Source organism: Molothrus aeneus, chromosome 3 (assembly GCF_037042795.1).
Source record: "Molothrus aeneus isolate 106 chromosome 3, BPBGC_Maene_1.0, whole genome shotgun sequence".
Lineage (NCBI taxonomy): Eukaryota > Metazoa > Chordata > Aves > Passeriformes > Icteridae > Molothrus > Molothrus aeneus.
In genome coordinates, this window is record NC_089648.1 from 37,520,526 (window position 1) to 37,538,808 (window position 18,283).

Genomic DNA, 18,283 nt, shown 5'->3' on the forward strand with positions numbered 1-18,283 from the left:
ATTGAGAAGCAGCTGAGGTCACTTGGTCTGTTCAGACTGGAGAAGAGAAGACTGAGGGCAGACCTCACTGCAGCTACAACTTCCTCATGAGGGGAACAGGAGGGGCAGGCACTGATCTCTGCTCTGTGGTGACCAGTGACAGGACCCAAGGGAACGGCCTGAGGTTGTGTCAGGGGAGGTTTAGGTTGGCTATTATGAAAAGGTTCTTCACCCACAGGGTGGTTCACTGGAACAGCTTCCCAGCAGAGTGGTCACAGCACCAGCCTGGCAGAGTTCAGGACAATGCTCTAAGGCAGAGGCCAGTTCCTGTGTCCTGTGCAGGCCAGGAACTGGATTTCGATGATCCTGATGGGTCCCTTCCAACTCAGGATATTCTATGGTACTCTTCATCATGAACACATTCCACAAGTCCATTTACCTGAATATTAAATTAAACAAGACCAAAATTTCCCTAAGATACATTTTGACAGTTATTTATTTCTTTCAGCTTGATAATTTATTGACTCAAATTTAAACTCTAACACTGTAACTAAACAGGAGCTTTCACTGTCTGTTGAGTATCACTATTCATTGGCAAATAAGAAAGCAACAGATTGCTTCCACTTTACATATAAAAGAACCCCATGGTCTTAGAACTAATTCAAGGATAAAGACAAATTTCTTGAATTGACTTGCAATTAGAAGGAATTCACCTGGAAACATGTCTAAAAAGACTCACATTTCAAAGATGTCTATGCATTCAAAAACCAGAGACAGTAAGCAGTACATGTTTTTTCCTGTAGTCTTAGTAATTCAAATCACTCACCTTATAAACTCACTAGGTGGCACTGCATACACATCAAGCGGCAACAACTTTTGCATGACCAGAAATTCAGGAATGGCTTAATAAAATACACCCTGAAGCACAGAGTATGTGCACATATTTGTGGCCTCACATAATTTTTTCTTACAATAAAGCTATTGGAAACTTCTGTCTGAAGCGAGGATAATCTGTTTGTCAACACAATTTGCAGTTTCAGGAACTAAGTAACACAAGACCAAGTAAAAGCTGCTTTGAGTGTATGCCTGTTAAACACGAAGTCATACATCTTTACGTAGGAATCACGGTGTAATCATGAGGAAAATTACTCATACAAGTAAGAACTATAAACAAGAAGTATCTGAAGAATTGGTTAATGTAGTAATGCATTAGGAACTCTGTAACTGTGATAAGTACTTTAGAAATAGTGCCTTGTAAAGATGTCAGCTTATGGACTTAAATGCCTAGCTAGCATGATGCTTAGGCAATTGATTTACACACACAGTATCCAATATGAGGATTTCAGTAAATCCTTTTAGACATGTTTGAAGATGATACTTAATTAAGGTCATAACAGGAGAGTTATGAACTGTTGTACATTCATCCCCATAAGAAATAAAAAAGAAAACGTCCTTTGCTGGAGAGTTGTGAAACATTCCTGTTTGATTTGGAAGTGTTTCTGTTCTCCAGTATATAGAATTTGTAAAGCAGCTGATATGTACCAGAAGAAAAAATAACTTTATTTGCATAACTTCACTAACCCATGGACAAAGATAATCCCTTAGACATGAAGAAAGTTAAAAATCCAGAGGCAGTATGGGCCCAGGTCTGTTCAGATTATGACCCTGATGTGGAAGCTCTACTGTTTTTAGCACAAGTACTTTGCAATTCATTCTAGCATATACATAGCACAGGCAGAACCAGATTCTGAAACACTGGGCAACGTCACAGGGAAGGAAGGAGCTGGGCATGCAAGGGGTGCTTACCTGCTAGAGGGCAATCATTTGAAAAGCAGAATCACCATCAGAACACTCTCAGTTAGGACTGCACCAAGTGGTAGTGCTTCCAAGCAATTTGAACACCCAGAAGAATGCTAAAATAATTGAACCATTCTGGCACCAATTCTGAGTATTACTTGCATTAAAAAAATGCACTGGAATCCGCAATTGATGTGGCATCTTCTATTTCAAGCAAATTCACTCAAGTCAATGTCCTGAAGGCATTCAACCTGAACTGTCAGCCAGAAGTTATTTAGTCCTTATGCTGCTTTCCAACTCTAATATAGTATGTAAACTTCAATAGAGAGAAAGAAAATAAGGCTGTAAAAAAACTTTTTATATGGACAGATATTTTCACAAACTTACTTTTGTGCCATTAAACTCCAAAGGATTCTTTTCTAAAGCACTGTCCTCCTTTAAAGGGAAGTGTATCATCTATGTTTTGTAAAAACAAAGGGACTGGCTAATCTAGAGCTTTTCCTCAAACTAGATGAATTTTCTTTCAGTACTAATGTAATTTTCATGTAAAGAAAATTCTGCCTATATTAAATACAGCACCAAAGAATGATTTAGTATGCACTCTTAATAATCCATTAAAAAAGCAATTTGCAATGATATGGCAATTTTCTTAATATTAAGAAATAATAGCACAAAGTATGTAGTAATCATTTACTAGTTTTCATTTTTCAAAAATTAAGCATTTTTGTAAAATGAAAATTATCTTATATCCTAATTAGAAACTCACTGTTTAATCCAGGCTAAAGGTAGTTAAGGATATCTTATATTGCAAAAATTCTCCTTTGATGAGATTAACATAAACCAAAATTCGCAAATCTGGATTCATTTAAACAAGCCAAAGTATACCTATACACATTTAAAGCAGGAACTGAAATTAAGTAGAATTAGTGCTTATGCTTCAGGTTTGGTCATAAATTCCCTTACAGAATATAGTCAGAACACACACATCACTAAATATTAGAAAACCATTTGAAAGCAGTTGTCTACCTGTTAATAGGATTCCTCCATTTTTACACACTCCCATCCCAAAACTTGATTCTCAAAAAGATGTACACACACTCACAGACACACATTCCTAGCTGGATAACAAGCAGATATTTTCTAAGCTAACGAAAAAAAGCCCAATGCTAAATTGGGGGGATAGGGTCAGGGGGAGGGGAAGGCTTTTGCCAAATTTGCAAAATTCAAGTCACATATCTAGCACCAAAATCTTAAGCCAGCAAAAGGCAGATACTATTCTTGAACACATGGCCATAGATATTCAGCAAATACTTCATGCAGGCTAATCAAAGGTTTTTTTTTTTTATTTCAGCCTAAAGAATTAGCTCATTCCTGCTTTTGCTATGCAGAATCTTTTTGTTCCCATTTTAAAAAGACATTTAATAAAAATAAATAAAACCTCATTGCCAGTGCTTGCTGGGCAATGGCTAATCTCACTTGGATACAACCTTTAAATTAAATATTCAAGAGACAAAGGCTACCCAAATTAATTTACAATGACAATTTATTATAATAAATAGGTTAATGCATTACCATTTAGTTACAAGACTACAAACACAAGTTTGGCCCAAAGCCCACTAAAGTGAATGGAAAATCTCACACTAACTTCAAAGGACTTGGGATCAGTCCCTATAATAACTACATGAAGAACATTCCATTTTGGGTGATGCAGCTACATAGCAGTGGTTAATAAAGTCAATGTGTGTTTTTAGTGGTTGGAGCTTTTTTTCAGCAAAGAGTTGTACTGGAATACTGGGAAGCAAATAGATTCATCTGCCTAATATGTTATTTAAAAAAAAAAAGGAAAGAAAAAGCAGAAGGTCATGTAGTACCCAGGCCCTCAGGGTACCAAAAAGGCTGTGAGTAATCCCATGTTATGCCATACTAATGTAATAGGAAAAACCTCACCATAGCAAAAATTCTCCTTGTCTCAAGCAGTAAAGTTAATTTTACTGTAAACTTTTACAAAGCATTTAGAGATGAGCATGCTTAGCTGGCAGGCAGTCACTGCCACCAAAGCTGTCGAGAGCTGTGCATTTGGGATGGAGGCTGAATTTCCTGCAGGTTCCTGCCTCTGGCAGCAGGAGGGAGATTTTCAGTGACTGCTTCTATCACCCCTACCCATGACAATGAACGCTGTCACCTACTAATAAGAACCAAAGACAGCATTCAAAATGATGAACAACATGTTTCTTAAATTATACCTCTCAGTGAAAGAGTTATTGAAAAATATATGCTATTTATTTGCTTAACAAAAGCCATCGAGAGAATAAAGAATTTTTGAATAATAAAGTGGGTTATCTTTATTATGTGAAACAGTTATATCACAAAAAATGCAAAACTTCATTTCCATTTCTTATAGGAAATTTCTGTATGGGCCTTCTTCCATATCAAATTACTTGCAGGTTTGTACATCTTCAATTCTGTTTCCACTACTTAAAAAAGTAACTTTTACAGTTTTTTCTGAATTCAAATATTGCACAACATGCAAGGCGAATTGGCTAATGGACTATACAAGAATAAGCTATCAAAACTGACTGTGTAAAGTAAGGAAAAATACAAAGAGAAAAAATATTTTCCTTTCTAATCACTGCTTGTTTCTTGAACCAATGAAAGACAAAATTTCCAACAAATTCTGATTTTTAATTTGAGGGAACTGACTGAAGTACTACACGGAATTTCCTTCTGATAGCTGTTCAAAATAACTACAAAGTCTTGTATCATGCTAACTGTACAAATCCAACTGGATAGAAAAAGATGCAAGGTATTCTAACATTCAATTAACAAAAGAACAAATATTGGGCTAGCTGTTGTTTGAATTATTACATCAGAAAGTAACTGAATTACTAATTTTTAATTTTTTATTTTATGCCAACCAGAACCTACATCACCTCACTATCAAGTTGGCAGCTGACAATTAACATTTAAAAAAATCAGAGAGATAACTGGATGCAAAGAAAAGGCTATGCAGACATGAAACCCAAGTAAAGTTTTCTATTTCTTAAAGACAATTAATAATAGAGTTAAATCACAAGTTAAGCTTCCAGAATCAGAGAAACAATAGCATTCTTGCCAAATCTTTAAAAAAAAACCCAAAAAGACCAAGGACCTAAATGCAGAGAATATTTTTTTCATTACCACCATTATTATATTAGAAAACATACTTGTGATCATACAGAAAAGCAGCATTTTAATCCAGTATACTTACATTATTGCATTCTCCCAGGAAATACAGTGCAAATCCATCAGCTTTTGTAGCTGTCAAAGCAATAACAAAAGAAATAATTGTACTCACAGGGATAAATCAAACTTAGGCAACATCTTTGAGGTGAAACCACAGATTCAATTCCACTTAGGACAAACATCTACCATTCAAAAGATTAAGGTCTTCTGCTGTGTCTCCTAAAACTTTCAAAAGCCTATAAAGTTAGAGGTTCTTGCTTTCTTCATTGCCATTTACAGAATTTTAAAAGATAATTAGAAACAACTTCTTTATACATCTATACTCCAAGGCCTAATGTCTGTAAAAGCAAATGAATCCAAACAATAGATGTAACATTAAAAAGTGTATTTACAATATAATCTGTCAGATACCACTTAAATTTCTATGAGTAAAATAAATGCCAATTTTAAATGTTAAGCTATATTTGTCCTTGCCTTAAGAGAGAAAATCATGGGAAAATGAGGAGTTACAAATACTGCCATAAAAATGTGTTTCCAAACAAACTGCTTCTATTTTCTCCACCTAGCCCACATTAAGAATAGTGACACTCACCAGAAAGTTTATACTTTATAGATTTCTGCCAGATTAAGAGTGTGGTATGAAACAGGGTAAAGTCAAGTTCCTTAAACTCTCAAAAGCTTTGAGTCAACCAACCATTGTAACTTATCCTCAAAATCAGAAGAGTATATAGCAGAAAATGTTTCTCAGCCTGCTTTACACAACAGGTTTGTATCATGTATCTTTCCAAAAGTTAATAAACGTTCTAAAAAGAGAGTAAAAAGACATATCTGCTACCTATTATTTTATAAATGAACTCAAAAACCTTTTTAGTACACGTCAGTGGAAAACATTTTACTTGCGTGCAATCCCATCAAATGGCATTCTTAATTTCTTTGACCAAAGGAAAAAAGTTCCACTGTGTAGTGACTTGCTCATTGTCAACTATGCAGCATTAAGAGTTGAGGGCAGAGTAATTTGCATTCAGATTTTAAATCCTTCAGCTGTAGTACGTAAGTATATTGACCTACAAGTCAAATGAGTACTGTAAAGGAAATAATATATAAAAAACCCTCCTATCTGCTATTCAAAAGGAAAAAATTGTAATACATAAGCACGCTGTATGGTCCAGTCTCACTTGCTGTTTATTAACAAATTTGTTTTGCTGTGAGTTGGACATCAATATCCAAATAGTAGCCTAAGCAAAATCAGCAGATTTTGCAGAGAAAAGGTTCTTTTAAAACATCATATATATAAACCAGAACTATTACTCATTGTTAAAAAATTATGAAGCAGCTGGGACAGTAAAACCTTTCTAAAGAGCTGACTGAAATCTACCCTGACACTTCCTATTGAAGTCTGAGTCCATCTACTCTGGCTAAAAAGAAGTCAAATAACACTTGTATTGTTATTCAGAGTGTTTTGTTCTTAATTTTTAACTTTTGATCACATGCAGTATTTTCTTACCACAAAAGGTACTTACATCAGATAGAAAGAAATAGTTAAACAACTGAGTTTGAGATCACACAAAAGATATGCCTTCTTCTAGTGGCATTTCAATTGTTTCAAAAGAAAAGTACGCAGTGGTATTACTCTTTCTTACTTTCACTACTGAAATTGCAACACCATCATAACCCAAACAGATTCTTTGGTTCATTTAACATGAGACTCTAATATCACAATAGGATATGCAACTCTCTCCACAGATGAAATTCACTTCAGGGCAGCTAGGGATTCACTGAGGGACAAAAGGTGAAGTTAGTTCACACTGAGAGAACATCCAATGGGAACACTGTTATCCCTAAGTACCTGTCTTTATTAATTAAACCACGTAAGAAATGTGCTGTGCACTGATGCTGAGTAACAGCTCAGAGACACCTGATTCTCCTTCTTACCTATTTTAATGATGCTGCTCAGTTCATACAGAAGCAGTTGGTTATCTCCTCCTGTATCCAAGCGCTGCTCTATGTAACTGTTCAATTCGTACACTACGCCTTGCATATTCGTATCCTGGTACTATGGGAGCAAAGATGAGAAGAACATTTTAGAATAACTGAGATGCATTTTGCAGGTTAAAAACATACAAATTCATTAAAAATAATATGTTAAGATTTCAGTACTGAGCCAAGTAGAGCTGTCCTAATCCAGCTACCTGAAGAGCAAGGTCACCTCTAAACAAGCGGCACAGCACTCCACCCTCTGTTAATTAAACATTTGTTCAAAGCACATTGAGAACACCACTCAACAATTAATAATCACCTAAACTGAGCCAGGGTCATGAACAATGTCTAAAGAAAATGAGAGACATGACAATTATCAACTAAGTAGACTGTCATCATTGAGTCAGAGATGTCACAGACTCCAAAAACAGTCAGAAGAAGGCTAATTCACTTTGTTAGGAAATCCATTCCTTTTTATACTCCAGTTCGCTACAGGTGGACCTGATTCATTCTTTAATCAAAGCACCATCCCCATTGGTTAATTAAGAAACCACCCATCTGTAAACAACCTTATGGCCAAAACAGCTTATCACAAAACACCTGCAGATTGTTTACAATTCTTTCTCTCCAGCTCCCTCAGACCAATTCGTGGGAAAGCTTATCTAGCTTTCTCTCTCTCTGACCAGACTGTTACATTCACAGTAGACTTTAACTCCTTCCTTTTAAGCTCCTAGTCCACCAGGAAAGGAAGCAAGCAAGTGCCTTAGCTAGCATCTTCCACCTCAGATTCATGTGCCAAATGACAGAACTGTGCCAAGCACCAGAGCTTTCAGGTGGTGGTAGCTCAGGAAGCTCAGCCTTTCAAATACAGAAGCAATTAACATCAACCAAGTGAAGGACAAAAATCACAAGTCAAAATCATGCCAGCCACTGGGGCTTCATAGGCATTTGTTTCAGCTGATGATGGCAGACAAATCAAATCTGCCGGCAGATTACAAATCAGTTAGGATATTTAGATGGGAGCCATGGGGTGCTGATTGCTGGTATGATGGAACAGCATGATATGGTTAAAATCTCACAGGAAAGGAGATGCAGCCTCCCTTCAGGGGCCCAGCTGCACTTGTTTATCCATTTCCCAAGTTCTGAAGGGCTGTTAAAGACAGCACTAAATGTGTATGTGTAGCATGACAGCATCACGAACAATAATTTCACAGGAAGCAATACTTGGCACTAAGTAAAGATTCATTACCCTGCCCAAAACTGGTAATGTGGAAACTGAATAAAGTAATATGGTCAATTACTTACTGAACTCCATGATGCAGTAAATTACATTGCTTAAACTAAAAATTAAACTGGTGATATTTAGACAAATTAATGTTGCTTGAAAGACCAAAGCTTACTCTTCTGCTCATTCATACTTCAGAGCCAAGTTTAATATAGATCAGACTAATATAGACTACAATGTAAAATACCATAAATATTCAGAGTATCACAGTCTAGCCCACTACCACTCCAATGTTTATGTGCATATGAGTAACTGCTCAATATCTTCTCTGCCTGTAAATGTGGGTAAACTTCTACATGTGACACTTACTGATGGATTAAGCACATAACTTACACGATATATTTCATTATATGACTTTTACTCCCCCTCTCATTTTCAGGCATACAACACTATATCAGGAATACAGAGCATGTAAAGAGATATACTTTGGATACATTTTGTAAATTCAGCAGATCTTAATCTTGACTTTAAAATGGTTCCTGAGAATATAGAATCTTTGCCATGACCTCCTCTTAATCTATTAATCTACTTCTCCACATGGACATATTAGAACATTTAAGTCCTAGGCTGTCCAAATAGTCTCAATGTGTAACAAACCTGACACTTCATAATTCCTTCTGTAAAATGATGCAATGGTTATACATTTTGACAGCAATGTAAGGTCACACTGCACAAATGCATAAACTACTGCAGGTCTTGAGTTTACAATACAGCATGCCACCACCAATATTAGCACCATATGGCAGCTGGCAAGCTTCCACTGCCTGCCCTCTGTTGTGTCACACATTACTCCTGTATGATTATTATTCAAAGAGAGAAAACAATAGTATAGTTTCATGCAAGTGGAGCTTTTTTACTTACAATCTGTAGCCGTAAGTAGCCATAAAGCAGGAAAATTATGAACAAGAGTCTACACTATTCAGACATGCTAACCCCAGTCTGCAAAAGTATGTGTAGCCACATACCCTAAAGCAACAACAGCTAATCAAGCACACATGCACTTTATCATGTGGAAAAATGCCTTCTCAGAACTTGGAAATGAATACACATCTTTTTGCCTGTGACGCACAGTCAGGATTTAAATCAAATCCTCAAAGGTTAAAGCTAATACGTTAAGAGAACGCATCATCAAAATGAGCCACGGCAGAATAACTGCTTTCCCTCTAATCAAGCAGCAGTTCAACATGCATAGTAATTATATAATAGCTGTGTGCCCTTTATCCTCACCTCTGCCACATATGCTTGCAAATGTTTGGTAAGCAGGGCAAAGCACTGCCCGCACCCGTGTCACGGAAGGGACGGCAGCTGCGTAACGCCGGCCACTGTTACGTGGCACACGTCTGGAACTGACCATCTGGATACCCACAGCTGCCCAGATGAGTACAGCTTGTCCAGATGCACAGTTCAGCAATTCTTAGATCAATCACCAACAAAGATTTACTCCGTCACGCTGCAAAATGGTTTTCCTTTCATTACAGTACAGTGAAAGAGTTTTTTTATTAGGTTCTAGGCGTTTTAGATTGGATAACCATACTTACGTTCGGTTGAAAAGCCACAATAGTCTTTATGAAACCATGTATTTAAACACTGACTAAGTCATCAGGAAACTCTGGTACAAGCACTACCCAATGTGGTTGCTAACACAGACTTGTGCATATTTGGCGTAAAACTTACTTTGAGAAAGCAACTCCTCAAAAAAAATCCAACACACTTGGTGGAAAAGGAGTATTTATTACATATATATACTATTATATGTAGTAAGTAGCATTTCTTAATTTGAAATTTAAACATTATTAATGCTCATCAACTTTTTCCTTAATTCATTTTTCCCATTGCTGATTTCCTTCTATTTAAGATTCAGTGTCTCTAAGTATTTTGGTATACTTACTGTAAAACTCTGAATTTCAATGACATTACATAAAATAATTCAATTAGACTAAAAACTAGTTTAGCACTATCATACCAGCATAATATTTCTAGTAGCTGTGTATATTTTAAAGCTATCAAAATGGACTAACAATTAAGAAGGGAAATTGTGTTATAAATATTCATAATAAAATTCATAAATATAAAATAAGGTTGTTTTTACAGGATTTATGTAAAAATATTTATATGGTTCTTAGTCTTTACAATATTTCAGTGCAATAGAAGACAACCCATGACAGGTAATTTAAGAATAGTTTTGTGCCTTAGAACTAAACAAGGAGGCTATGAACATAAACACTGAAAAAAGGAGATACTGAAATAATGTAGATGAATTTTAAGTATTCATTCTAAACAATTCAGACACATGGAGAAACTAATATTCAAGTACACAATAGAATATCTAAAGTAAAAAAAAAATGAAATTAAGATTATTTCCATGCTTTGATGCTCATAGTGCAGCTGTGCCACAGGCAATTTATGCTTTTGCAAGAGAGAAAAAGTCCCTTTGCTGCAACAAGAAGCCTTCATTAATGCAGCAGTTGTATCCAATTGCAAGGCACTCTAGAGGTGTCACAGGGAGCCACACCGTGGACAGATGGAGGGGAACTTGAAACTCAGGACATATTCAATCAAACACATGTAAGCAGGCCAAAAAAGAAAAAACAAAAAACCAACAAACCAAAGAGAAACATCTCAAACAATATGACATTATTCAAGAAAAAGAAACCTCACCAAAACCACAAAAACACAAACAAACCACAAAACAGCAACAAAAACAGCCTCAAAAACCTAACAAACACACTTTATGAGATCAAAATGACATTATTAGGAAAGAAAAAATTAACTCAGCTGTCCAGGTAAGAAGGAATTCCTGGACCAGGAATAGAATCTTTTGGGGCAAACAGGGCTTCCTGTAAGGAACCTCAGTTCTTAAACAGTGTGAAATCACTAAGAATAAAGGATGAACATAGGCCAGGGTCATTGTACATAGAGAATAGGTGTTTTTAACTCCTGGGTCTATCTGGTTACATCAGTTAGTATTTTAGATAACCAGCTTGTTCAAACCACCTAAATTAAACTGTCAATGGCAGCATCAAAACTCACAGAAAATGAATTCAAGTAATTCTGTGCAACATTTTACACAAAAGAATGTCCTTAGGCAGGGACTAGATTTCACCCAAGGTTCTCAGTCATCTTTAAAACTGACAGCTCCTCTCTTCTCTATGAGCATACTACAGAATATAGGCCAGCTGCTGAACCAAAAACAACCAAAATCTCCTCATAAACTTCCAGCCAACACAAATTTTCTTTCCTATTAAACTATAGTCCTGGCAACAAGGGTCATCAGGAAAGGAATTTTAAAATGAACTAAAAAAAAGCCTCCAAATAAAAAAAAAAAAAAAAAAAAAAAAAGCTTGATTGAAGTCTTAATGGTCTGAATTAACTTAACATTTGATTGAGATGCCAGTCCAAAATATTTCACACTAGGTATTTTCATACTTGACCAGATGTATAAAACGACAGGTCTTACATACTTAAGTTCTCAGGGCCATTGATACTTGCATTATAAAAACAATTTGCCAAAAGCAACACTTCTGTACTTCTCAAATAAAAATTGTAGTCAAAAAAGAATAAACAAAAATATTTTTCTGAAAGAGATCAGCTTTTTTCTCTCTTGGGTACCATCATGAAAAATCTCATATGCACAGTTACCATCCTGATTTAAGAGGCTTGCTCTACATAATTTTCCAGTTGCATTCATAACTTATCTTCTGGAAAGATAATCAATACTCAATTACTTGCATCTTTCCTAAAGAAATACTATATTTATTTTAAGAATTTTGGCACTATTACCTTATTTACCCACACACTAACTGCTTTTTTTTAAGTGAAGAATATTCTTCTATGTTTCCCTTTTTTTTCTTCCTCACAAAGTAATGCATAACTAGAAAGGAACATACTGGTGACTAAACCCAGTCCCTTGAAGACAAAGGCAGCCCTGTAGGAGACATTTGGTTTAAAAGTACTTAAAATATTAATTCCATGTGTCACTACACTTTATCACAATGAGTATTTAGACATCTAGTGTAGAAACAAAGAAGGCCAGACCTGTATCACAATAATCACCTACTTCTTTAAATGTAAGAACTTAGTTTAGTTATAGTAATGTTATTGCACTTCTGAAGACCAGTGGGTATGAAGAAAGAAACGGCTGCAGGGGGAAAATAAGCTAATATTAAAAAAAAATTTCAACCTATTTAATTACATCAATAGTAAAATTTATTTAAAATTTATTCAGGTCATTTTTAAGTGTAGTGAGATAGGTTGTATACATTTTTGCCATCTATGTTCATGTGTGCTGCTACCTTTTCTAGACCTTGTCTTTCACTGGCTGCAGTATTTTGCATTGTTTATCTGCACTGATGGCTAGTTCCCATCTTGCATGGAAATTGGTTTGTTATTTTGGGACATAGATAACCACAAGATAACTACATTCAAATAACACTGTAAACACGCATAAACTGGACATGTGAAGCAACAAAAAGATGGATCTGCACTTCATTTAAAAAAATAATTAAAAAACACAACCCCCCCCCTTACAAAAGGCTAATCAGACTGCTTGTTTCAAAGTGGAAATGCTGAGCCAAAGGATGTGAAATCCTTGGACTGAAGAAAGTGGTAAGCAAACTTACAGCCCAGAGATGGCTTTCAGAGGAGCAATGAGCTTGGAGAGGAAACTCAAAAAAAAAAAAAAAAAAAAATCAGAAGAGGTAACTGGGCTTGGCTGACATAACCAGTTTCTTTAAACTTGGACGCTGGAAAGCAAGCAACTAAAAAGTGCAGTCTTAGCTGAGGTGATTAATTTTAATGGTTGTACATAGCCTCAGAGAAAACTGCTCCTACACGCATTTGTCTGACGTCTATTCTTCTTGTTTTGACTGGAGAGGACATGGGTTAGAACTTGCATGGTAAATAAAGTTTAGCATTGCAGCACCATACGCAGGTATTTATGAATTTTTTCTTCACTCATCAAACAGCTTAATGACAAAATGAAAGAAGGGAAAATACAAGATGACATTTGGCAGCACAGGCCCTATTATGATGCAAACCAGCTTTCTTACTCTGCACAGAAAGAACTCAGTAGTTTTGAAGGTACACATTTCCCAGCCTTTTTATCTAGCTGATTTCCAAGCCTCAGAGAGATGAACACCTTTCCTAAAAGAAGCTTCTTGCCCCACAGCCCCCCGTCACTGACATCCATCCTAACCTTCCCATAAGCTCCTTCCCTGTTTCCAAATGGCAACACTGAAATAAATTGCTCCACCATAGAAAAAAATACAGCATAAAAAGCCAAGGCCTCACTTATGAGAAAAGAACATTATGATTACATAGAAGTAACCATATAATCTGTTATTAACTGTAAGGCTCATAAAACCTCATGAATATCTCAATTATATCACCTCTCCAGATTATATAATAAAACAGCATAATGAGCTTCAGTTTAATTTGACAAGGCTGAATACTGCTCCTCTTTTTAAAAAGCTTTTTATAAAATGACATTCCCTCCTAATACTTGACTTGCAAGCACTCTAAAGACACCATGTACAACATTAAAAATAAACTTCTTCATTTTCCTACCACTGTTGCTTATCACTACCACAGTATTCACAAGGTTTTCTTTTTAAAGACATCTTATACAAGCATCTTCTCGTGACAATAGGTGCAATGCCATTTGCAACACTTCTAAAGGCTAAATATATATTTCTATATATTTTTATATTTGTTCTAGTTCCCCTAATTTTTTTATTAATCTGCTCTCAGTTCTGGGACAATGTGAAAATATTTAAATCCTATCTTTAATAAGATACTACAAGGAATGAGCTTGCTTTGCCAATGTGTCATGGAGAGCCCAAACCTTTATTATCAGTCACACAGTGAAGATGCATGCAATTACTGCAACTACTTACTGAAAACACACTTGCTAATTCTGTGACTGGCAGTGACATACTGTGCTGGGTGGTGGCTGGTGCCAAGGCAGCTGCCAAAAAGCTGCAAGTCCAAAAAGGGGAAAGGAGAGGATTAAACTATCATTCCTGTTTCCAAGCATAAAGTAATCTAAATGAGCAAGTCACTTGCTAGGTAATAATTTTCTCGTGTTTATATGGTAAAATTCTGTAAAGTGAATTGCTGTTGGCATTGCCAGAGTTTACAAAGCAAAGGTACTTGCCAAAAGGCAACTTCACTGCAAGTATTGTTCAAGTAAACATGGAATGGAAAGTTATTAAGCAAAATGAACAGCTAATTTTGCTGTGATCATATCAGGAACATGGAGTATTTTCACTTAAACTTCAGAACCTGAGGTACAAAAGAGCACACAGTGATCACGGGGAACTTAGCAGCACGTAGAACAGAATCCTGGCTATAGTTCATGAAGGAATGGGGTTATTTTTGCCAACTGAAAGGAATAACATGCCTCCAAAGCACACTGTTTTCACTAATGTTGTCAGAGAACTACATCTTTAGTCTAGATGTGCATGAATACATGCACACTTAGTGCTCAAACTCACACTCCTCTCTTTTCGTTTCTTCTGCAGATTAAACAGGAAAATAGCAAAGTATTCAGTTTAAGTTTTCTTCATCCAAATAGTTCAATAGTTGGTTTTCCTTTTGAAATCCCTCTACCCAGAAAACCACTTGTGCAACTAGGATGGATGGGATCAGCCAACACACATCTGCACAATAAGTGAGCAGAAGAAATTCAGCATTTCCAAGGATGTTCCCAATACTACATCATGCAAAAACGAGATTCTGTCCCTAGTTACATATATTTCATAAACACTGGAAACTAGTATCAGAAAAAAGTTCACAGGTTCATTGGTCACAGATGCTCATGAAGTATTTTGTAACCAGAGCTGCTCTTATGCCAAAAGCTGTCTACAGGAATCAGGAAATCTTTTCCCTCCACCACCATTCAGATGCTACATCAGGCCAAACAAGGAAATCTTTCCAAATAATTTCTGAACACCAAAGTATGGACAAAATTGCCATTAGTAGACCAGAATAAAAAATAATAAATTTTGATTATTATTTTCTTTTTTTCTATTCTACAATTCTCAAAATTTAAATTATGCAGAAGTCTTCTCCTGCTTTCTCCTCTCCTCTTCTTTCAAAAACTTGAAGTGCCAATAGCCAAGTTGGCAGCTTTATTTTAATTTTTTACTGAGAAGCTAAAAATAATATATTCAAAATTCAGTTCCTATTAAACAGGATTTCAGAACTTACATTTCAAAATTTCTTAAATTTTCTAAGTGTGAAACTGCAACATGAAACCCTTGAAAATACTGAAATTACCTTCCAACAATATTAGATTTATTTAGTATATTCCTACCTAATTTTCTAGCTAACATGGTATTGCTAAAGCAATCAGTGATTTAATTCGTCAATAAATTTCCTTTCACTAACCTTAATTTTTCCTTCCCTATGACACAAGCTGTTTCTTGCAGATGTTTTCAGGAATTAAAAATGTGACACTTAATGACTTCAAAACTCATAATTTTTCAGTCAGTGTGAACGTGTCTTTTTGTCTGAAAAACATTACTCACATACAGAGCTTTCCTAATTTAAATTCTAATCTATGTTCATATTTAATTAAGGTGGTATCAGTTTGAGCTGCTGCTGAAGAAAGAGGATGTATTACAATGGTCTAAATTATTATATATGGCATTATTCAAAAACACCGCAAACAAATCAGCCTGTTTATTTGTAGCATGGTGTACTCCTGAGTACCTTCAAGTACTTTACTTTTAAAAAAGCTAAACCAAATAGGAGTGCACCACAGTATACATACCAAGTGCACAATGATTGATGGCTAAAAAAAACAAGGGAGAGAATGTTTACTTAAGAACATCTGAAGTATCATCTGCACCCTACTGATTCCAGGGCTTCAAGTGACAGCCCATCCATCTTTAGGAAATCCTAAGCCACAAGATATGACTTTGAGGGGTGAGATGGCTGACACCAGTCCGAGAGACACAGGGAGCGACTGGCAAGGCAGACTTGGGGGTTCAGAACTTGTTTTCTTTGCCTTAAATAGCTCAGATGTGGTAACTAAGATATATTCTGTAATTCTGTTTTACAGAGGTTTAGGTAAATGTTAATCTACTAAATTAATGACAATTTTTCCCACATACATAATTAGAGCTTCTGAGATTTTTAGGGAGATGTTTAGTTATTTTGAGATCAAAACAATATATATTGATACACTAATAACAATAATTCCACATTACAACAAAAGGTATTCACTGTCATAACAGTAGCATACTAAGAGTTGAACAAAAACCATGTTGGAAAACTAATGAACTACTAAAGCACACTAATTTTCACCTAAACTCTCAACAGCCTTCTAAGTCCATGGAACATCATGTATATGGAAAATGTCTGCTTGAATGAACTCATTTTTAGACAACACTAAATCTCTTTCTTGTAGACACATATGAGATGAACTCCTGTTACCCCTTATACCAGCCCTCTGCTCACAGGGTTACAAAACTGAAACTTCCACTACCAGCCTTAGTTCTCCACTCCTTCCACATTCTAGCATTTTCCAAAGGCCTTCCACTGAGCGCAAGAGCATTCAGCCAGTTTTTGCAGTCTTTCAACCTGCCCTGTTTTTAATAGATGTCTGACACTACTGGGCTCCTCTTGGGAGCATGAAATAGTTTATGCAACACATTCGAGAAGGAGACCAAAACAGGACTATGATTCCATCTTGGAAAGTCATAAGGGTTCTCCCACATTATGGGGTCCCTCAGGATGTCTGGACCCATCTGGGAGCAACAGGTTGTCCTGAACTGAAATTTTCTCATTCACAGCAAAGGCACTCACTCCTAACAGATCCCTGTAATTAGTCCTCAGTCACAGACAGATATTCTGCAGGACACAGTGTCAATCAGATGTAAGGCTAGGGTTGGGAGTCTATTATTGAATGTGGTTTTTTAGGATTTTACATTACATATCATGCAGACCACTGCAAAATATTTTAAATAAGAGAACTTAACTCATTGTATCATGCCACATCTCAAAAGGGTGTTATGAAATAGGGCATTTTTCTTCCCTTCCTATGCTTGCCCCTTATTGAGGCAGTTACACTGATTAAATAGTATGATGTTATGCTCAAAGTCCCATGAACTTCCTGGTTTCCACGAAGTACCTTTTTAAAACTGGATCACAAAAATAGCACTGGGAGAACTCTAAATGCAAAATACCCTTCAATTTATTTACAGCCAATCAAGTGTTCTTAATATTTATTTTCCTTATTAACTGTTCTCTAGACAGTCTGTACAGCATTTTTTCCTCTGGAGATACACTATAACCAGGGAATAGAGATAAATCTTGATCAGAGTTTATGGAAAAATCATCTCAAGTGAACAGTGGGCCACGTGTTTTTAGAGGGGATAGAGAGCAGCACTTACCCTGCTGACTTCTTTAGGAGCCGTTTCATCTAAAAGGAAACAAACCAAACAATTAGGCACTCTGGGAAGTTTCCAGACTGAATGAAAAACAAGATAAAAAACTTTCCTAATACAGTTTAATCAAGTGATTGAAATACCCTGAGATTGGCTTTCATTTACAACCTTTTAAAAGCTTCTAAAGCTAAAAATCAACTGAAATTAGGATAAAGTATTTAGGGATTCTATCTTGACTTAAGAATACAAAATTTCATACATTTCAGAATTCAGAGGGAAAACACTAAAAACACTAAACACTACATTTATATTCCAATTCAGTTAGGGTATTGTTAGTACTGCATATTCTGAGAATTAAAGGCCTTTACTAACAAATATATGTCACCAACATCCTACAAGGAAGCTAGTGAGCAGACTTAAACCTAATATCAAAGTTCTAGTTCTAATATCAAAGATGCTAGTCATGTTGACTTCTTTGGACATGGAAAAAAAAAATCTTGTAGCCATAACTAAAGAAGAATATCACTGATGAGGTCTGGCATAACATGCTAAAAGAAAATAGATTACAAGGTTATATATACACATATATACAGACACAAACACAGATGTTTTGTCCTTTCAAATGCAAACA

The 18,283-nt window shown here is 35.8% G+C and overlaps 1 protein-coding gene across 1 annotated transcript in view; it reads right to left on the bottom strand.

Moving 5' to 3' along the window:
- PDE10A (phosphodiesterase 10A) overlaps nucleotides 1-18,283 on the bottom strand; it is a 166,665-nt gene that overhangs the window by 49,821 nt on the left and 98,561 nt on the right. Inside the window, exons 3-5 of the mRNA XM_066546695.1 lie at nucleotides 17,659-17,687; nucleotides 6,931-7,051; nucleotides 5,024-5,073 (exon numbers count right to left, since the gene is read on the bottom strand). Of these exons, the coding sequence (XP_066402792.1) occupies nucleotides 5,024-5,073; nucleotides 6,931-7,051; nucleotides 17,659-17,687 (200 nt within the window). The remainder of the gene's footprint in view (nucleotides 1-5,023; nucleotides 5,074-6,930; nucleotides 7,052-17,658; nucleotides 17,688-18,283) is intronic.